Source organism: Dreissena polymorpha, chromosome 14 (assembly GCF_020536995.1).
Source record: "Dreissena polymorpha isolate Duluth1 chromosome 14, UMN_Dpol_1.0, whole genome shotgun sequence".
NCBI lineage: Eukaryota > Metazoa > Mollusca > Bivalvia > Myida > Dreissenidae > Dreissena > Dreissena polymorpha.
The window spans coordinates 8,492,287-8,511,506 of NC_068368.1; the positions used below are offsets into that span (position 1 = coordinate 8,492,287).

Genomic DNA, 19,220 nt, shown 5'->3' on the forward strand with positions numbered 1-19,220 from the left:
TGGTGCAACAATTGCGGACGTCTTTCTCTTAGACATTTTTATTACGCATCGTATTAGAAACTGAAAGTACAGACACTTTACAAATACATGCACAATGAACGACGGATTAAGTCAGATTGAAAACGCATGTATGTCGTCGTAAATAATTTGGTCAGCCGCTTTATTTAACAATGAAATCTAGTCCGCAGAGCATTTGAACAGCTTTGACTGTTTTATTGCTCCGTCATCCAGGCGCTTGCTGAATAAAAGCGTCGCCGCGGAAAGAAAATAATCACACAAAATACCGAAAACGAGCAAAGTATTTTCGATCAAAGCTATTGTATCGTACGCATCAAATAAGACGAATGTGCGTAAAAGGCAAATCGGGTGCGTTTTCAATACGCATGATATTGTATTTCTTTGCGTTTTTAAACATTTTAATAGGGTGAAAGACGCAGATACGCAGCTTATCTGGGGCACTGTTCATTTTACAATGATAAATGAAAGTTTTTATGAAAACAAATAATACATTTAAAGGTCCACTTGTATTTGCATGTCCCAATAAAAAGGAATGCGTGTTAAGAAAGTTCGATAAGTGATTACACCCAGAGGGCAATGCTTTGATTACTGATTGACATGACTACATTCCCAAAATATATGTTGAAAAGGTGCAGTTGGCTGTAGTGGCGTAACCAATTTTAAATAGAAAGTTTGAGTTTGAACCTAAGATTCTATGTATAACTCTATATTGAAATCATATACGATATTTAATTTGAGTTTTTATTATAAAGCAAAATATTAAAAACCTTTAAAGATTTATCAATTATTTACTCATTATTTATAGCAAAATAACAAGTATATTTAACAAGAGGGCCATGGTGGCCCATGGTCGTTCATCTGAGTAGAAGTCATGTTACGCAAGGGTTGTTAACGTTGTTTTGTGAAAAGAAATGGTTTGTGGTTTTGGCCGATATATAAATATATGCGTTATAATAAGTTTTTGGGTTGGGTTATGCTTTTTACAATAGACATTTGCTTCCAATTGCAACACTGTTTATTTTGGATAAAAGTGATACGAGGACAGTAATTAAATATTGAGCACAATCAGCAAAAAAAATGGAAGTTCATTTTTTCCACAAATTGTAGTGAAGCTTTGAGATCTATAAGCATATCAGCATCTAAGAATGTTATACGGTATGACTTGCTTTTGCAAGAACAGCTTTAGATACAGAAAACAAATGTCATTTTTCAATAAATATATTGAGTGTTCATAAAATAGATTATGCATAATTAAATACAATACGTTGACTTGTTATCAAAGTACAGTTTATATTATAAGGAAGTAAATGAGTATGAGAATATCTACTAGAAATTCGACATTTATCTTCTTTTTAGGTTTCAAAAAACTGACACTTAAATTTTCTCATACTTAAAATATAGAAGTAAACACACACAAGCAATGTGAAAATGTATCGTATCAAAACAACGGTCAAACTATTCGGAATTTAAATGCACACAACATCCGTAGCATAAATACATTATATTTGCAAAAACAACTACCAAAACAACTATTTAAACAAATAGTTTTTGTGCTTCTTAAAAATGTGATTAATTGTTGTTGTTTTTTTATAACTAAATCGCTCACATTTTGAAAAAAGTTTTTTTAAACTACCAGAACAATTTTCAGACTCACCTTGCAATGATAATTCCAATTGAAACAACAATATAACCTGTTAAAATCACAAATCTTTGATAATCACACACAAACTACTGAATGACTGCAAACTGTAGTCTATCTTATCAGTGGTGTTCATCTGATATCAAGAAAAGGGTCTTTTATGTGCAAACCCAGTTAATTGGGGCCAATTTCCTGGGAACTGTAAGCCTGTTACACACACGGCTATTCAATGAAGCATCAATCAGCGCTATTGTACTGCAACAGTCAAAGCACATGTATAAATGAGTTTTATATAGAGTAGAAAAAGTGAATGAAAGGTCAGATAAGATTCACTTGTAACAACTTTGTTGTTTTATTGGTTTTACCACTATGCCGAATTTCTGCAAAATAAATATAACAATCTGAAATAATGGCAATAATAAATTGGAGAAATGCAATAATTGTTCTTAGATATTTGGGTTGTTAATGTTCTTAATCCATTATCAGTATCACCAGCACCATCATCATCATCATCATCATCATCATCATCATGATCATCATAATCATCATCATCATCATCATCATCATCATCATCATCATAGTCATCATCATCATCATCATTGTGCACCAATATTCTCATTACAACTAGTGTTAACATGGTTTAAATATAGCAATATAAGAATATGAAAACTGCCTCGCCCCCGGTTGGCAATGTTTTTCAACAAACATTAACATTTTTAGAACTCAGCCGATCTTTCATAAGAACAAATGTTCTGACCAAGTTACATGAACATTGAACTATACATGTGACTTCTAGAATTTAAACAAGGTTTAACTATAACCATATTAGGAAATTGCCCCGCCCTCTGGCGGCCATGTTTTGCAACGGACCGGAACTATTTTCAAACTAAGCCTAGCAATCATAAAAACAAATGCTCTGACCATGTTTCATGAAGATTTGACTATAAATGTGACTCCTAGAGTGATAACAAGGTTTTACTATAGCCATATTAGGAAAACTGCCTTGCTTCCTGACGGCCATATTTTTCAACGAACCAGAATCATTTTCAAACCCAACCAAGCTATCATTGAGACAAATGTTATGACCAAGTTTCGTGAAGAGTTGACTATAAATGTGACTTCTAGAGTGTTAACAGGGGCCTTTTCACGTTTTAGTAAATTGACAAAATTGAACAAAAGTTGTTTCAGATTACAAAAATGTTCGTTTTAGTTATGCTATTTTTGAGGAAACAGTAATACTGAACATTTACCATGCTCTAAAATAGCCATTATATGCATGTTTTGACCATTTAAAAACCTGAAAATTATAAAGCGTTGCAACGCGAAACGATTTAATGATTTGGAGAGTTCTGTTGTTGTCGTTATATTTTGTGAAACTAAGAGGATTGCTTACTTGTATATAAAGTATGAAACACTTCTTTCCTTGTATGAGGAAGGATGGCCGAGTGGTCTAAGCGGGAGACTTTTAACTTCAGGACTACAGGGGTCAGTGGTTCGAGTTCTGCTGAGGGTTACTTTTTTCTTTCTTTTTTTTAAATTTTATTCTTGATTTTTTACTGGACATTATTAGATCAAATGTTTACATTTATCAATATAAAGCATTGTGACAAACTTCAAAACATGCCAAAATCTGGGAAAAGGCCCCTTTAACAAGGTTGTACTATAGCAATATTAGCTAAACTGCCCCGCCCCCTGGTGGCCATGTTTTTCAACAGACGGGAACCATTTTAGAACTCAGCCGACATATCATTAGAACAAATGTTCTGACCAAGTTTCATGAAGATTTGACTAAAAAAAGACTTCTAGAGTGTTAACAAGGTTTTACATTAGCCATATAAGGAAAACTGCCCCGCCCCCTGGCGGCCATGTTTTTTGCAACTTACCGGTACCATTTTCGAACTCAGCTGAAATATTATTGATACAAATGTTCTGACAAAGTTTCATGAAGATTGGATAATTAATGTGACTTCTATATTGTTAACAAGCTTTTTCTTTAATTTGACCTATTGACTTAGTTTTTGACCTCATGTTACCCCGTTTCAAACTCGACCAAGATATCATTGGGAAAAATCTTCTGACCAAATTTAATGAACATCAGACAATAAATGTGGCCTGTTTTGTTAACAAGGTAAAATGTAGACGACGCACGACGGACGACGCACGACAGACAAAAGGTGATCACAAAAGCTCATCATGAGCACGTTTTGCTCAGGTGAGCTAAAACACAGCCGAGATTATAACAATTTGTATTGGTTCATTTTTACACAACCATCGCTCGTCTGCACGCAGAGCAGCACGGTTTCTGATGACCATAATTATAGTTTTCGAATTACTGACTTCTTAACTCAAAATATTGCAAGAAATTGACAAATCATTAAGTTGCGTTAGTAATTATCGATGCCTAATGCCTAACAACACTTTATCATCTGCAAAAATAGTCAAACCAGCACAACAGTATCATACGGCTCAATACCAGCATTTGCATTATTTTATACAAACATTTACAAGTCCTCTAAAAAAAGAGACACTAGCAAAGGGGAGGCCACCTCTTCATGTCTTAAACCAACAGAATATTCGAAGAAATCGAAAAGACTATTACAATGCTTAAAACGTGATTTGACATGCACATACTCATTTTTAATTTCAGTTTCTAGTTTTATTTTCATTGGAAGATTGGAATGATGCCTTTGACCATTTACATACAAGTTAACAAATTAGAGTCAAAGCGCAGAAGTACAATACACATAAAAACTTACACAATACTATACGTAAATTATTATGAAAAGTGTTGAAATTCAATTTACAAAAATATATGTATTTACAGCTATGAAAGAAGAAACCAGTGATATCTGGCGTTTTGATAATTATTGACTCATGTGTGTGAGCAACAACATATGTTATAAATTAACAAGCATACAAACAATACGTAAGTATCACACATGTTTGTGACATACATTACCCATAAGCTGCTTTAAACGTGCACCTACATGCATTCGTTAATATATATTCTGTATTTTAATAACCATTTTATATAGTTTATGCTAAAAAGTAATCAGCACTCATTTCAAAACAATGTTCAATACTAAGTAACATGAAAGATTTAGAATATGTTAAAGGAATAAAAGTATATATGATGAAATGTAAAATATTCTGTAAAAATATTTATAACACTAATAATTAAAGCTGCTTAATCGCATATTTGACATCAATTCTATGCATCATATCTCAACATCAAATAACCAACGTCAACATACCTACAGTCAAGAGCAGGAGCCCTTACACGTGTTAATCAAAACAACTAAGCAGTAGTAGTTCATGTATACCTGTGTTTATCTAAACAACTAAGCAGTAGTAGATAACGTATACAGGTGTTAATCAAAACAACTAAGCAGTAGTTGTTGATGTATGCATGTTTAATGTAAACAACTAAGCAGTAGTAGATAATGTATACATGTGTGTATACACGTGTTAATCAAAACAACTTAGCAGAGTTGTAAATGTATGCATGTGTTTATCTAAATGTAAAAAAACTAGGCAGTAATAGAAGATGTATACACGTTTTAATCAAAATAACTTAAATGTAGCAGTTAATGGATACATGTTTTTTATCTTCATAACTAAGCAGTATTCATTAATGTATACACTTGTTAATCAAAAATAACTCGATGTACAGTGTAGTAGTAAATGAATGCATGTGTTAATCTAAACAGCTAAGCAGTATTAGTTAAGGTACAAATGCGTAAGTCAAAACAACTTAGATATAGTACCTACTGTATACATGTGATAATCTTAACAACTTATATATAGTAGTTACTGTATACATCTATCAATCAAGAAAACAAAAATGTAGTATTACATTAGCTTATGTATTCCTTACTGAAAAGAAAACAAAGAAACAGTGTTGCTTTGGTAAGTGTGTAACGTCTTTCTTTTTCTATGCGACAACAGGTCGCGAATCTATAACTTACAGTTTTTGTAGAAAAAATAGCTCTCAGAGCAATTAAAATAATCAAGTTCTTAAAACATTAAGATATTTCCATTGCAGCAGCGGTTTAAATTATGCTGTATGGATAGACACCTTTATAAAGGAATCAGAAAAGTATAAACACATAAAATTGTCATAACTGCGAAAATAGATATCCATACATTTTGTGATTTACATATTTGCATACAAATTCGCTTAGTATGTGTATATTGAACACACAAAATGTAATCGTATGAATCAAGGCTTTATGACGAATATTCTTTTATTGTGGGCTTAACTGAAGGTTAGCTTGATGAGCCACAGATTGCAGTGCATGGCGCAAAGCAAATGAGAAAAAATGACCCAACTCAACTCCTTCAATTTCCAAGCCCCCAAGGCGTACCATAGATATAGCTGTTACCCGTGGTTCATTCGGATTATTCATCAACACAATGTTGTGCAGCAACCGCGTGTGACAAACCACAGACCCGCTGTCTCCTTCGACTGCAAACGGTTCATCTGAACCAGGTAAGCTTTCTATCAAAACAAAGCAGCATCCATCGGGTTGTGCGGCTCCAGGTAATGCTGGTGTTGGAAATTCCATGTCAGCAGACGCAATTATTCCAAATTTCAATATTGAATCACCACGGCCATATTTGAAAACGTTCATAGATACAATGTTTGTTCCTTGTGCATCCCAGATCTCCCATGGTCTGTTTAACATGTCCTCGTCTCTCATAGCTATCTCGCAAAACCTCTCAAAAGCATCTTTGATTTTCAATGCTGCAAAGTCAATGATATATGAGCGAACGATTAGATTTGAAACACTCGTCGCAAAATGTGTAAGATTGCCATCGCTTTCTCTGATATAAACAGGTTGATCGTTCCCAGGGTTTCCGAGCAAATGGGCACAAGTAAGACCGTATTTTCTGCCAATATTATCCTGAACAAACGCCCCGACTATGCCTTCGCGATGCGATTGAATGATATCGCCATTTTCGTATTGAACGCCCGCATAGGGAGTTGGCAGTTTTGTGACTTTCTTTACGAACCACGGAAAATTACAAGCATAGCTTTTCATTACTTCATTTATTTTTGGGCGAACTTGCTTCTCAAGTTCATTCTCAATATCTGGTTCCAGATACACTGTGAATTGGTTGTAGACTGTTCCAAGGCAATAAACCCCTTTAATACTGAAAAGAAACGAAATACATGTACGAGACAAAATACTTCAGCAGTCAAACAGCAATCAATGCTTGAGTAATAATTTTATAACGGTGAAGAGTCTCGATGGCAGTAACGTTTTGAATACCAGTTAACTAAATATAAAACAACATTTTTGTGTGACTCGTCTAGGTAATCTGTATATCCGTATCTCATGTAACATGATTCAATGACAGATGATTCTATGAATATCACCACATCTCAGAGTGTCTTGATCTCTCTTTAATATATATCATTGAGCGATATAAAAGCTGCAGATAGCATGATCTTTTTAAATGTTTGCTTTATAATATAGTTTTACACAATTTAATAAAAGTAGAAATGATGTCAATAGAAAATTGAATTGTATTCTTTCACATTTAATCGGTGTATGAACTGTCTGAAAAAGTATGCCTAACTTGCGCCAACGCCTTCTAGGCCAAATTTTCCGGACAGTTAATGTCGATTGAGTAAGGTCATGCTCCAATATTAAAACCTCTAACTCCAGCGAGTTGAAGGAATTACACGAAACAGGTGATATAGATCCTTTACCCAAACCGGCAGATCATCTGTATGAATACATGACATTCATCGTGCTTACCGTAATATGTCTTGACGAATTGTTGGTGAAATGACCAGATCCTCTTTAAGCGCATTTATCTTCGCTCCGAAACTTGACTGCTTCAAGTAGCTGTTGACCTCAAACGACATCTTTGTACAAATTGATGCCCTCCTGGTATACTCTTTTTTCTAGGTTTTGAACCAGAGATAATATGTCTGTCATTATCAATTTCAATAAACTGTTTATTTTCTGTTTGTAGCTCATGTGTGTTTCCTCAGTGAGTTCCACTGTCGTAATTTCCTTTTTAATACCCTTGATTTCTAAAAGTAAATTTATGCTAGAAGGTTTTATTTGTTTTGTAAATTTTTCTTCAAAATGAGACTCAACAAGGATAGCCTGCGTAATGTTTGATGATATGGAGAGTTTTTCATAAGTGGTAAAAAGAACGAGGCATTTTATTATTCTAGCTAGATTCAACAAACCCTCGCTTCCAATGTTCTCTTCACTGCCATGAGTGGAGGGCGAAGATTTTATTTCCATGGCACGTATGCCTGACACAATTGGGTCAATGGCGTTGTCTGTAGAAACGAATTTCTCAAAATCAAAATGTGTAGTCTTCATATCGACCAATTGCTCACTTGGAATAAACAACTTCAAGCATATTGCTACCTCTGAAAATGCTTCATACAACAATTTCTCAAAATAATCTGAAATTGACAATGGGAGCTCGGTACCATCCACTTCGAACACCACCGATGATGACTTATTCCAACAATGTGGACGGCGTTTCAGCCGTTTATCCAACTCGTATTGAAGATTGGTGCGTTGTTCATGTGATGGATTTTCGGACAGTTTGAAGGTAACGAACAAAAAACATTCTTCAGAAGCGGGAGTGTTGTTAAAGGCTCCAATAACATCTTGCAGTCTCTGCAATTGTTCAAATGGATACAATAAAGTGAATAACATTTTATTACCATAAATATAGGTCGCGTGCTATTTGAAAGTTTATCTCCTGTTCCCCTGTTGGTGCAGTCGCAATTTTTCATTCTGTTTTTATTATACATATGAATTGAGAATTAATAACATTATGACAGTCTTCGAAATTCTCAATTAATATGTATTGGTCAAATGATTAAAGAGCTTTTAAACAAAGAAATAATTCGAACAATTGTAACTGGTCAGTACAATAGCTTCAGAAAAAAACTGACAATGTCTATGCAATCATAACAATAACTTTTAGATACATTATAAATTAACATTCAAACGTTATGTAGTGAAACTGACATTATGTAATACCTCTGTGAATTGTGGTTCACGAACATTTCCCTCTATAAAGCACAGGCACACACGCGTCTTGGATCCTTTCTGGTCATGAAATTTATCTGTTGATTCTGGTAGCGATGTTTGGTCAACAATAACACTTTCTATCGGGCATTCGGAGTTTGCAATTATTAGTACTTCAAGGTCAGCTTCAAACAAATTGTTTATTGCTTCCAGATGGTCTCGTATCTTCCATTGCACCGATCCTGAAGAAATGGCATCATATATATGCTTTATATATCGTAATTGAAACATTAAGAATTGAACGCACTTATTAAGTGTTTGATGGTTTATAAAGCATTCATCATACACCCTAGCTCACATAATATCATCATCAAACAAGAGTGCCAAACTGTCATTAAATACGCCCGTTTGAGGGTTTGGTGAAGATCGGATGAGAACTACTTGAATCATAAAGCGTATGGCAAGCGGTTCGACGCATAATCCCAAGAAACTAGGTTTCTCATGAGAACCTAAGTTCTCAAAATGAGAACCAAGGTTCTCAGAATGAGAACCTAAGTTCTCAGAATGAGAACCTAGGTTCTCAGAATGAGAACCATGTTCTCGCTTGAAGATTGCACATGGCTTCAAGAACCCAAGTTTTCAAATGAGAACCTAGGTTTTCATGAGAACCTAGGTTCTCATTTGAAAACCTAGGTTCTTGGGATTATGCGTCGAACTGCTTGCCATATCCGTGGTTTGCATTTGGGAACCATAGGTTCTCTGAGAACCTATGTTCTCAGAGAACCTTGGTTCTCATGAGAACCTAGGTTCTCATTATGAGAACCAAGGTTCTCATCCCTTGTGTAATCATACATGTATGTGAACCCCATTGATCCTGCGCCCTGAATAATATGTGTCCCGTGTTCCAAACGAGCTAGTTTACGCCGTCCGACGCGTAATTCTGAAAACCTAGGTTCTCTGAAAACCTTTCTTGGGATTATGCGTCGAACCGCTTGCCATAGGACACCCGTCTGAATGTTTAAAACGCACTAAGTGACCCTGTGTCCTAGTTTTTGAACCGGCATGACCAATGTACAAACTTGTCATAGATATCACTCTCCAACGGTCACGCGATGCAGTGTTTACGTCGTGAAAATTGCTAGCAAAACAATAATATGTTTTTCCTATTTTGGACTTAATACCTACCAAAATTGTGGATGTTTGTGTTAAATAAGTGGCTAATGTAAGGTTTACATGTTTGTGAGTGATCAACAAAGCACATAAACATGAATTGTGACAATTTTTCCGTGCCCGTGGAAAACCGGTTTAGCGCCATTGGGAAGCGGGAAAACAAACAATAAAGCAGATCGGTATGTTAAAGTATATCACGACAAGACTTTAACAGTACATTAGATGATAAACTAAATCACATGTTTGATGAGCTGCGCTTCATCAGGAATGAGCAAGTTAATTTCAGTTTGAATGTTACGCACATGCAACAAGAAATCATGAACATCAATGAAAAGCTTTCTCAAGTTACATCAACCACGAATGTCCATTCAGATTATTTTTTTTGAAGACCCTTGCATATAAATCAATCGATATCGAAGCAAGATCAAGACGAAACAACCTTATATTCAGGGGGTTCGCTGAAAACTTCGGGGATAACTGCGCTCAAATAAATTTTGACTTTTTAAAGAACAATCTGGATATTGACCGAATGTATGTATTCACTGCTCGTGCACACAGACTTGGTAACAAAAATTTCCATCACAGCAGGCCCATTATAGTGAATTTTCGTGATTACTGCAATTTCGACACAATCATGAACAATGTAAGAAGGCTGAGGAACACTAAATGTTCAATTGACTTCGATTTTCCCCGTGAAATTTAAGAGGCTCGAGGGCGTCTGTGGCCTATATACAAACAGCTAAAAGTCCGAGATCAAAGGTCCGTATTGTGTACCCGGCGAAATTGATGAACGACGGAAATTTAATTGAACTGCCTGAATGGGGCAAGTACATCGGGGACAACCGGCCGTTAAAAATTGGTGAAATCGGGCGCATGAAGGCACCTCATACACGTGGGACCGACTCACCCCGGAGTGAAGCCAATGTTCACCGACTGTCGGTCCATAACCTCGTTGCAAGTCCGCCCGTCACATACGTATCGATGTTTCACACCGACACAAATATGACCGCTAACGTCAATGGTTGTTACCAACAAAATCATGATGAGAGTTTGTTTTGTACCCATGAGACGATGGACGCGCAGTGCTACAATTTACTTGAACCTGAACCCGTCAATTCTAAAATCATTACAATTCAACAACTGGAAAGCAGTCAAAACGTAAAGGCAAGCATCAACATTGAACAAAAGCAATACGCCAGTCACAATCTTCTGTACAGCAGACGTCACAAAATATGAATAATTGCACAGTGCAACAGCCGAGATTGTACGATATGAATCCAACAATGCCTCCAAAATCGCGAGACGAAACAATTATAGCTAAATCGGTGATATGTGATGCAAGCAACCCAAATTTACCAACAAATGTGAAAGTACCTGTACGAGGACGTTCACGAGAAGCACGGTCGATTTCAAGGGCAGAAAAGCCATTCTATACATAGATGGTGACGTCACTACGTTATTGTCAGTAGGACCGGTGTGACACAATGCAGAAAAGCGGTCACAGTCTGCTAAACCCTATAATCGAGATAATTCCCAAAATAGACCGGTCATGAAATCTGCAGCTTAAAAATAGCAACACAAGCCTGAAATCAGCTGATTCTGAACAATGCGTGGGTGGTAATCCCGTTGAAAAACAGCAAGTGTCATGCGGTGTAAAAACTATGCCGGTGTTAGGAAGGCCAATTTGCGATGTGCGTTGTTAAATATTCAGGGTATTTCTAACCGTAGATTAAATAAACTTCACACGAATGAACTTATTAGTATCTTTGATTCTCACGATATTGTACTGTTAACTGAAACATGAGATCTAACCGATTTACATTTTGATGGGTTTGAATATTTTGCATTGAATCGATATGAAAATTTGAAAACTAGTAAGCGATCTTCGGGTGGAATAATTGTTTACGTAAGGAATGCTTTTGTAGGTAAAGATACTTTGGTTTTTAAATCACAAGATGATATTATGTGTTAAAATTGAGGCATCAAAAGTTAATTTATCTGATGATTTGTATATATGTCTTTGTTATGTTGTACCAGAAGGAAGTTCTCGTCAAGCAATGATAGAAAGCCATACATCTGAGAGATTATTAGAATTTATTGTTGATCGTGAACCCAAAAACGGAAAAGAGCTTAATTTTATTGTGTGTGGTGACTTCAGCTCTCATACTTTAGATCTGCCTGATTTTGATTTTGAAATTGAAAACATTAATAATATCGATTTTTTTGCTAAACGATTATATCCCTGACGTATGTATTCCGCACTTCCCGCAAGATAAAGGGCGGGTTAATAATACTAGTTTAATGCTTCTTGATTTGTGCAAACAAACCGGTTTGCGTATAGATAACGGTCGCATTGATAAAGATGTGCCCAGGTAAATATACATATGTTGGTATCTCTGGATCAAGCGTTGTTGATTATGTTTTAACTATGCCATATTTATTTCAATATTTAAATGAATTTTGTGTACATGATCCAAATATTTTATCTGATCATTGTTTGTTAGATTTTTCATTGTCTTTTTATCAGCGTGATAATAGTAGTTCATTTGTAAAAGTTGAACATAATCAGTCATATAAATATGTTTGGAATAGTGTAAATAAGGATAGTTACACAGAAGTACTGTCATCTGCTTATGTTATTGATCAAATGAATGCATAGCAAAATGATGTTAGTAGTTGCAATTCTGTAAATGATATAAATTCATGTATTTCACAATTTAGTGGTATTATTGATCAAGTTGTGTCACCGTTATTCAAGCGGAAACTGAAAACACAAAATGTAAATTATGGGGGTTCAAGTCATAACAATAGATGGTTTACTTCTGAATGCTCTGAAAAAAGATCGACCTTTTATAATCATTTAAATTTATATAGAACAAGAGTGCCAAACTGTCACAAGATACGCCCGTTTTAAAGCTTTGGACAACTTGATAACTTTACCATGGCCCATATTTGAACTTGACCTACATATCATCTAGACACCACTTCTGACCAAAGTTGGTGAAGATCTGATGAATACTAATTCAATTAGAGAGCGGACACCATGCTAAATGCTTGAAATGCACTAAGTGATCTCGTGACCTAGTTTTTAACCTGGCATGACCCATATTTGAACTTGACCTACATGTAGATATTGTCTATACACAACTTCTGACCAACTTTGGTGACGATCGGATGATAACTACTTCAATTAGAGAGCGGACACCATGCTAAATGCTTGAAATGGTTTAAGTGACCCTGTGACCTAGTTTTTGACCCGGCATGACCCATATTCGAACTTGGCCTAAATATTGTAAAGATGCAACTTCTTACCAAGTTTGGCGATTAACGTATGAAAACTACTTCTATAAGAGAGCGGACACCATGCTAAATGCTTGAAATGCACTAAGTGACCCCGTGACCTAGTTTTTGACCCGGCATTACCCATATTTGAACTTGACCTAGATATTGTCCAGATACAACTTTTGACCAAGTTTGGTGAAGATCGGATGAAAACTCCTTCAATTAGAGAGCGGACACCATGCTAAATGCTTGAAATGCACTAAGTGACCCTGTGACCTAGTTTTTGACCTGGCATGACCCATATTCGAACTTGACCTAGATATTGTCTAGATACAACTTTTGACCAAGTTTGGTGAAGATCGGATAAAACCTATTTGAATTAGAGAGCGGAAACTGCTGTGGACGCCGCCCGCCCGCCCGCCCACCCGCCGCCAAGATGAAACTATAATACGTCCCGTTTTTTTTTAAACGGGCGTATAAAAAGTAAAACAGATGAATATAGGTCGTTATTTATTAACATTAGGACTGAATATAAGAATTGTATTAGGCAATCTAAACTAAAATATTATAATAATAAAACCAAAAAATTGCTAGAGGCCAGGTTTAATAATGAAAAATTGTATTGGAAAATGCTAAAAGCTAAAATAGTCAGCTGGTTTACAAACATCAAATATAACCATGGATGTATTTGCGAATTAGTTTAAAAGTATTAACAACCCAGATAGCATGTATTGTTCCCCTGACGTTGTGAACTTTGATGAAAGGTATGAACAAAATGAGTTTGATATTATGTTTGAGGAATTAAATATTCCCATATCAATACAAGAAATAAACAAGGCAATTTCCGAAATAAGCCCAAACAAGAGTGCAGGCCCTGATTTATATTTAAATGAATTTTTTATACACGGAAAAAGTATACTTACGCCGTATTTAATAAAATATTAATGTTAGGGTATTTTCCTACGGCATGGTCAGATGGTCTCGTGATTCCTTTACACAAGAAAGGCAGTGTTAAAGGGATCTTTTCACGCTTTGGTAAATTGACAAAATTGAAAAAAGTTGTTTCAGATTCGCAAATTTTCGTTTAAGTTATGATATTTGTGAGGAAACAGTAATACTGAACATTTACCATGGTCTAATATAGCCATTATATGCATCTTTTGACGATTTTAAAACCTAAAAATTATAAAGCGTTGCAACGCGAAACGATTGAATAATTTGGAGAGTTCTGTTTTTGTCGTTAAATTTTGTGAAACTACGAAGATTGCTTATAAAAGGTATAAAATACGTAATTTAAGTGTACACGGCGGAATAGCTCAGTAGGCTAAAGCGTTTTTACTTCAGGACTCTGGCAGGACTCCAGGGGTCACTGGTTCGAAACCTGCTCCGGGCAATGTTCTTTTCCTTTTTTTAATTTTATTCTTGATTTTTTACTGGAGCTTTTACGATCCAATGTTTACATTTATCAATATAAAGCATTTAATGAATAAGTTAAAAAATGCCAAAATCTGTGAAAAGGCCCCTTTAACGATGTAAATAATTATCGAGGTATGTATGACACTTCTCAGCACACTAGGAAAATTATTTTCCAAAATATTAAATAATAGATTATCTGTTTGGGCTGATAAATACTTTGTATATATAGAAGCACAGGCGGGATTCAGGTCCCAAATGAGCACAGTTGATAATATTTTTGTTTTACATGGACTCATATCTCACTTTTTAAATCATGGTAAACAGTTGTATTGTGCTTTTATAGATTTTACTAAGGCATTTGACTATCTCGTAAGGGATAATTTATAGTATAAATTGATAAAGTTAGTTATTCGTGGTCCTATTTTTGATATCATGAGGTCGATGTATAATGCGATTATCCAAGGTCAAACATTATAACAGAAATCGACCTAACATAATCTAATTTATTGAATTACTAACAACTGAAAATAAAACGTTGATGCACAAATTATGCTTTTACGGATATAAATCATTTATAGTAAGGGCTGGTAATACATATGTACCCTATTGATATATGTACGTATTAAACGGACCTTTAAAATCTACTATAAAACTGTTTTTTAATGTATTTGATCAATTGTCATTATTATCTTTTCATTGAAGGTTATCTAACATTATCGGGCCTATTGATAAATGTCCTATACGACAATATGTTTGCAATGCAGTTTACTAATTGTAATGAGTTGAATTACAGCGTAAATGTACACGTATTGTACTACAACTATCAAACATGTACACAGAATGAATTGTGTTATTTGGTGAAGTAGAAAGTATTATTTCATGTAAAAATGTATTAATAAATGTATTGTTGCAATTGTACGTATTATTACTTTGTACAATCATGATTATTTACTCTGTGAACACTGCAGGCTTAATTTGTCCACTTGGGCTTTTGGCCTTCTGGATGTTATGTTCAAATACATTTGAAAACTTGAAAAACATCATCTAGATACAACTACTGACAAAGTTTGGTTATGGTCGGATGAAAATTACTTGAATTTGAGAGCGTACTCCATGCTCAATGTTAAACACGCACTAAGTGACCCTGTGACTTAGTTTTCGACCCGATATGACCCATGTTCGAACTTGGCCTAGACATCATCTAGATACAACTTCTGACCAAGTTTGGTGAAGTTTGATAAAGATAGGATGAAAACTACTTGAATTAGAGAGCGGAAACCATGCTGAATGTTTAAAATGCCCTTAGTGACCCCGTGACTTAGTTTTTGGCACGGCATGGCCAATGTTCGAACTTGGCTTAGAGATCATCTAGATACATTTTTTGACCAAGTTTCGTGTTAGATCGGATGAAAACTACTTGAATTAGAGAGCGGACACCATGCTCAATGTTTAAAACGCACTAAGTGACCCCCTGACCTAGTTTTTGACCCGGCATGGCCCATCTTCTTACTTGGCCTCGACATAATCTAGATACAACGTCTGACCAAGTTTCGTGAAGATCAGATAAAACTACTTGAATAAAAGAGCGGACACCATTATGAATGTGTAAAACGCACTAAGTGACCCCGTGACCTAGTTTTTGGTCCAGCATGAGCCATATTTGAACTTAACATAAATAGCATTAGGACACACCTTCTTACCTTATTTAATGAATATCGCATGAAAACTACTTCAATTAGAGAGCGGACACCATGCTAAATCCTTGAAATGCAAGTGACCTAGTTTTTAACCCGGCATGACCTAATACGAACTTGACCTAGATATTGTCTAGATATTTTGAAAACGGACGTATAAAAATAGTTTAAACATTCTGATCGATGGAAGTCTAAAGTCTGTTGTTACATTTTTACCACGGCTAGGCTCTCTTTATAGGTTTTAAACTGTTATACGATATTTTGACTTTCTATAATTTCTTCGCTATTCTGCATCAAAATATAAAGTTGAAGAAAAAATACTGAGCAATGAAGGTTTATCAGACATTATTTTCATAACCAATTGATTGCCAATTTCATACGTATGACAATTCATATTGTTAAAGCAATAATAACTTTGGTTTATATTAATACATAAGTGCATACTATATGCAGTTTTGATAGTAAATGACGTGTTACAAGTTAGATAAAGAAAATCTAAAATAATGTGTTCACTCGTATTATATATCCCTCAGAAAACCAGAAAAAAATACCTGTAGTCATTTAAAAAATAATTGCAGACTAAAAATACAAACTTTAAGCAAATAACCTTTATATGATTTATCGTTAATCGAAAGAAGAAAAACAGTTTAGTTTTACTGCGCAAAGAAAATTTTAGATGTTGCATTAACTTATAAAACATATCAAGCTGTATACAACTATCAATATAACGATTAGAATTAGACGTAGTACGTCATTTGTTAACGAAAGCAATCGGGCCGAAAATAATTCATAGTGCTCATTTCATATTGCCAACCCAAGCATTGATATTTATACCGTCGTAGTCATAGTCTATATATTATATATCATATACGATTGTTTGTGCTGGATCCCTATGGTCGTAGTTTCCATATAGAATAATTCATTTGTCAGAACGTATGTTAAAATATGTGAAACGATGGATAGTTCATAATCAACTCGTACCGTAACAAACAGTATGTTTACATGGTACCTCCACAGATAAGGAAGGAATATATCACCTATCGGTGAAAATTGTTATACCTTTACTACAATGTATGAGAGAAGGGCCATTTTGGACATGGGAAATACGTGGACTTGTTCGCAATTTTAAGCCGGGTTTTCATATCTTTTAAAGTACTAATTAACACCAGTATAACATTTGGAATGGTCTATAATCATGATCAAGTTTGTCTGACTCAAAAAGCGAACGCAAAACCTCTCTATGACAGAATTAATAATTAACCTCTACACAACAGAAGCATTCGATGAAAAACGCTGCGTATTAGAACAGGTATATACAGATTTTATTTTTACCAAATTATTGTAGTTTTTCGAATTTGCGCACATGCTCGGAGACAGTTCTGTGTGACGGAAATAGAGGAAATAATGCTATTTACACGATGTTCAGTACAGGTTTAAATCCGTCAGTGCTAAGGTATTTAAAATATATCGACATTTATAATAATAATGTTTTCAAATGGTGTATTTTAACAGTTTAAATTATTGATTTGCTTGTGTATATTGTAATATTCAAAGCATAAAAATAGAAAGATATATGAACGAACAACAAAACGTTACTTACCGACTGTTGTTTTAAATCGTGGATATAAACTCAAAAACCTATTCCGGAAGTACTGAACCCTGGGGTAAACACGCCATGTTGGGTACACTGTCCGAATGTGTGGTTGCCTCATGTTGTGTACGGTAAGAACGAAGTAGACTTGGTACAAAACTGTTCAAAGGAAAATACGCAAACGGATTTCTACAACGACAAGAATAAAAATCATACTTTCTACATGCATATTATGCGTTTTAATCAGATCACTAATAAGTATAAATTTATTAATAACGTCTTATTTACGTTATAACGTCAACGATTGAATTTTAAAAATAAACACACCTTGAAACGATTAATATACATTTTTGCATTTTTTTTTGCTTTGTTTTTGTTTTTTGTTATTTTTATTGTGAATTTGTGTTGTCCTCATGTGCCTATTATGGCGAATGTGTTAGAAATAAACACCTACCTATGAATTATAACCGTTTTAAAAGCTCGCCGATCCTAAGACTTAGCTCCAAATGAATAATTTAACAAGGCAAGACAACAATATAATAGATCTATGCCAATCCGAGTTAACAATGAAGGTTATATGCCACTTGCAAACAAAATTAGCTATGCTGCAACAGTTTATGACTGAGTAAGAAGGAATCTAGTTATGATAACCATTATTTCCACGCCCACGGTAATTCCAAGTTTAACAAACACAACCAAGGCAGTTAAATTTGTACTGCTACTTTTCATGTTGATTAGGGTTTTCTTATGCTTAAAATAACTATATTGGGAGTACTTAAATTATTATCTGGTTTCCTGGTTCCATTCATTACTGGTTTTCTACTTTCGATTACGAAATACAAAACTCAAGCTATTCACACAACTTTACGTGTTTTGTTTTTTTAATCTGACCTTCATTATTTACGCACAATGTCAGGATTGTTTATGTACCACATTTTAATTCCGGAATTTAAACAATTACTAGAATATCAGTTCACTGATAGCTTATTATTGTCGAAAATTTACATGTAAGTCCACACCGCTATAAAGCAGGTAAAGATCGGGTACCAGAATATGTACGCCCATTGAATACAAACTGAAGTTTATTATCTGTTCTCCGCTTTTTATCTCACTGAGTAAACAAGCCAAAGTGTACGCTCTAAATTCAGGCCATATGTTGGTTAGGAAAATTAAATTTCGTTAACTGCTTTGTAAAGTACGTTTTATTTACTGCATGAAGAAAGAGGTTGTTTATGACATACCGTATTCAAGGGGCCTTTTCACAGATTTTGACATGTTTTGAAGTTTTTCATTAAATGCTTTATATAGATAAATGTAAACCAGTAAAAAAATCAAGAATACAATTTAAAAAAGACAAAAAATGTAAACCTCAGCAGGGCTCGAACCACTGACCCCTG

General features: G+C 34.8%; 1 protein-coding gene across 1 annotated transcript; it reads right to left on the reverse strand.

Annotated features, from left to right (window-relative positions):
• Positions 1 to 467: 467 nt before the first annotated feature.
• LOC127858060 (uncharacterized) lies at positions 468 to 18,892 on the reverse strand. The gene is made up of 5 exons (XM_052394935.1): positions 18,278 to 18,892; positions 17,833 to 17,982; positions 8,683 to 8,912; positions 7,426 to 8,313; positions 468 to 6,814 (listed from the first exon to the last, which is right to left on the reverse strand). Exons 4-5 carry the CDS (start codon positions 7,533 to 7,535, stop codon positions 5,905 to 5,907), a joined length of 1,020 nt encoding a protein of 339 aa, XP_052250895.1. The 5' UTR covers positions 7,536 to 8,313; positions 8,683 to 8,912; positions 17,833 to 17,982; positions 18,278 to 18,892; the 3' UTR covers positions 468 to 5,904.
• Between the last annotated feature and the right edge of the window lie 328 nt (positions 18,893 to 19,220).

Excerpts from the sequence above, each read along its gene's own strand:
- LOC127858060 (XM_052394935.1), bottom strand. The coding sequence starts at position 7,535 with ATGTCGTTTGAGGTCAACAGCTACTTGAAGCAGTCAAGTTTCGGAGCG. Across the intron at positions 6,815-7,425 it reads ATTCGTCAAGACATATTACG|TATTAAAGGGGTTTATTGCC; the intron begins GTAAGCACGATG and ends GTTTCTTTTCAG.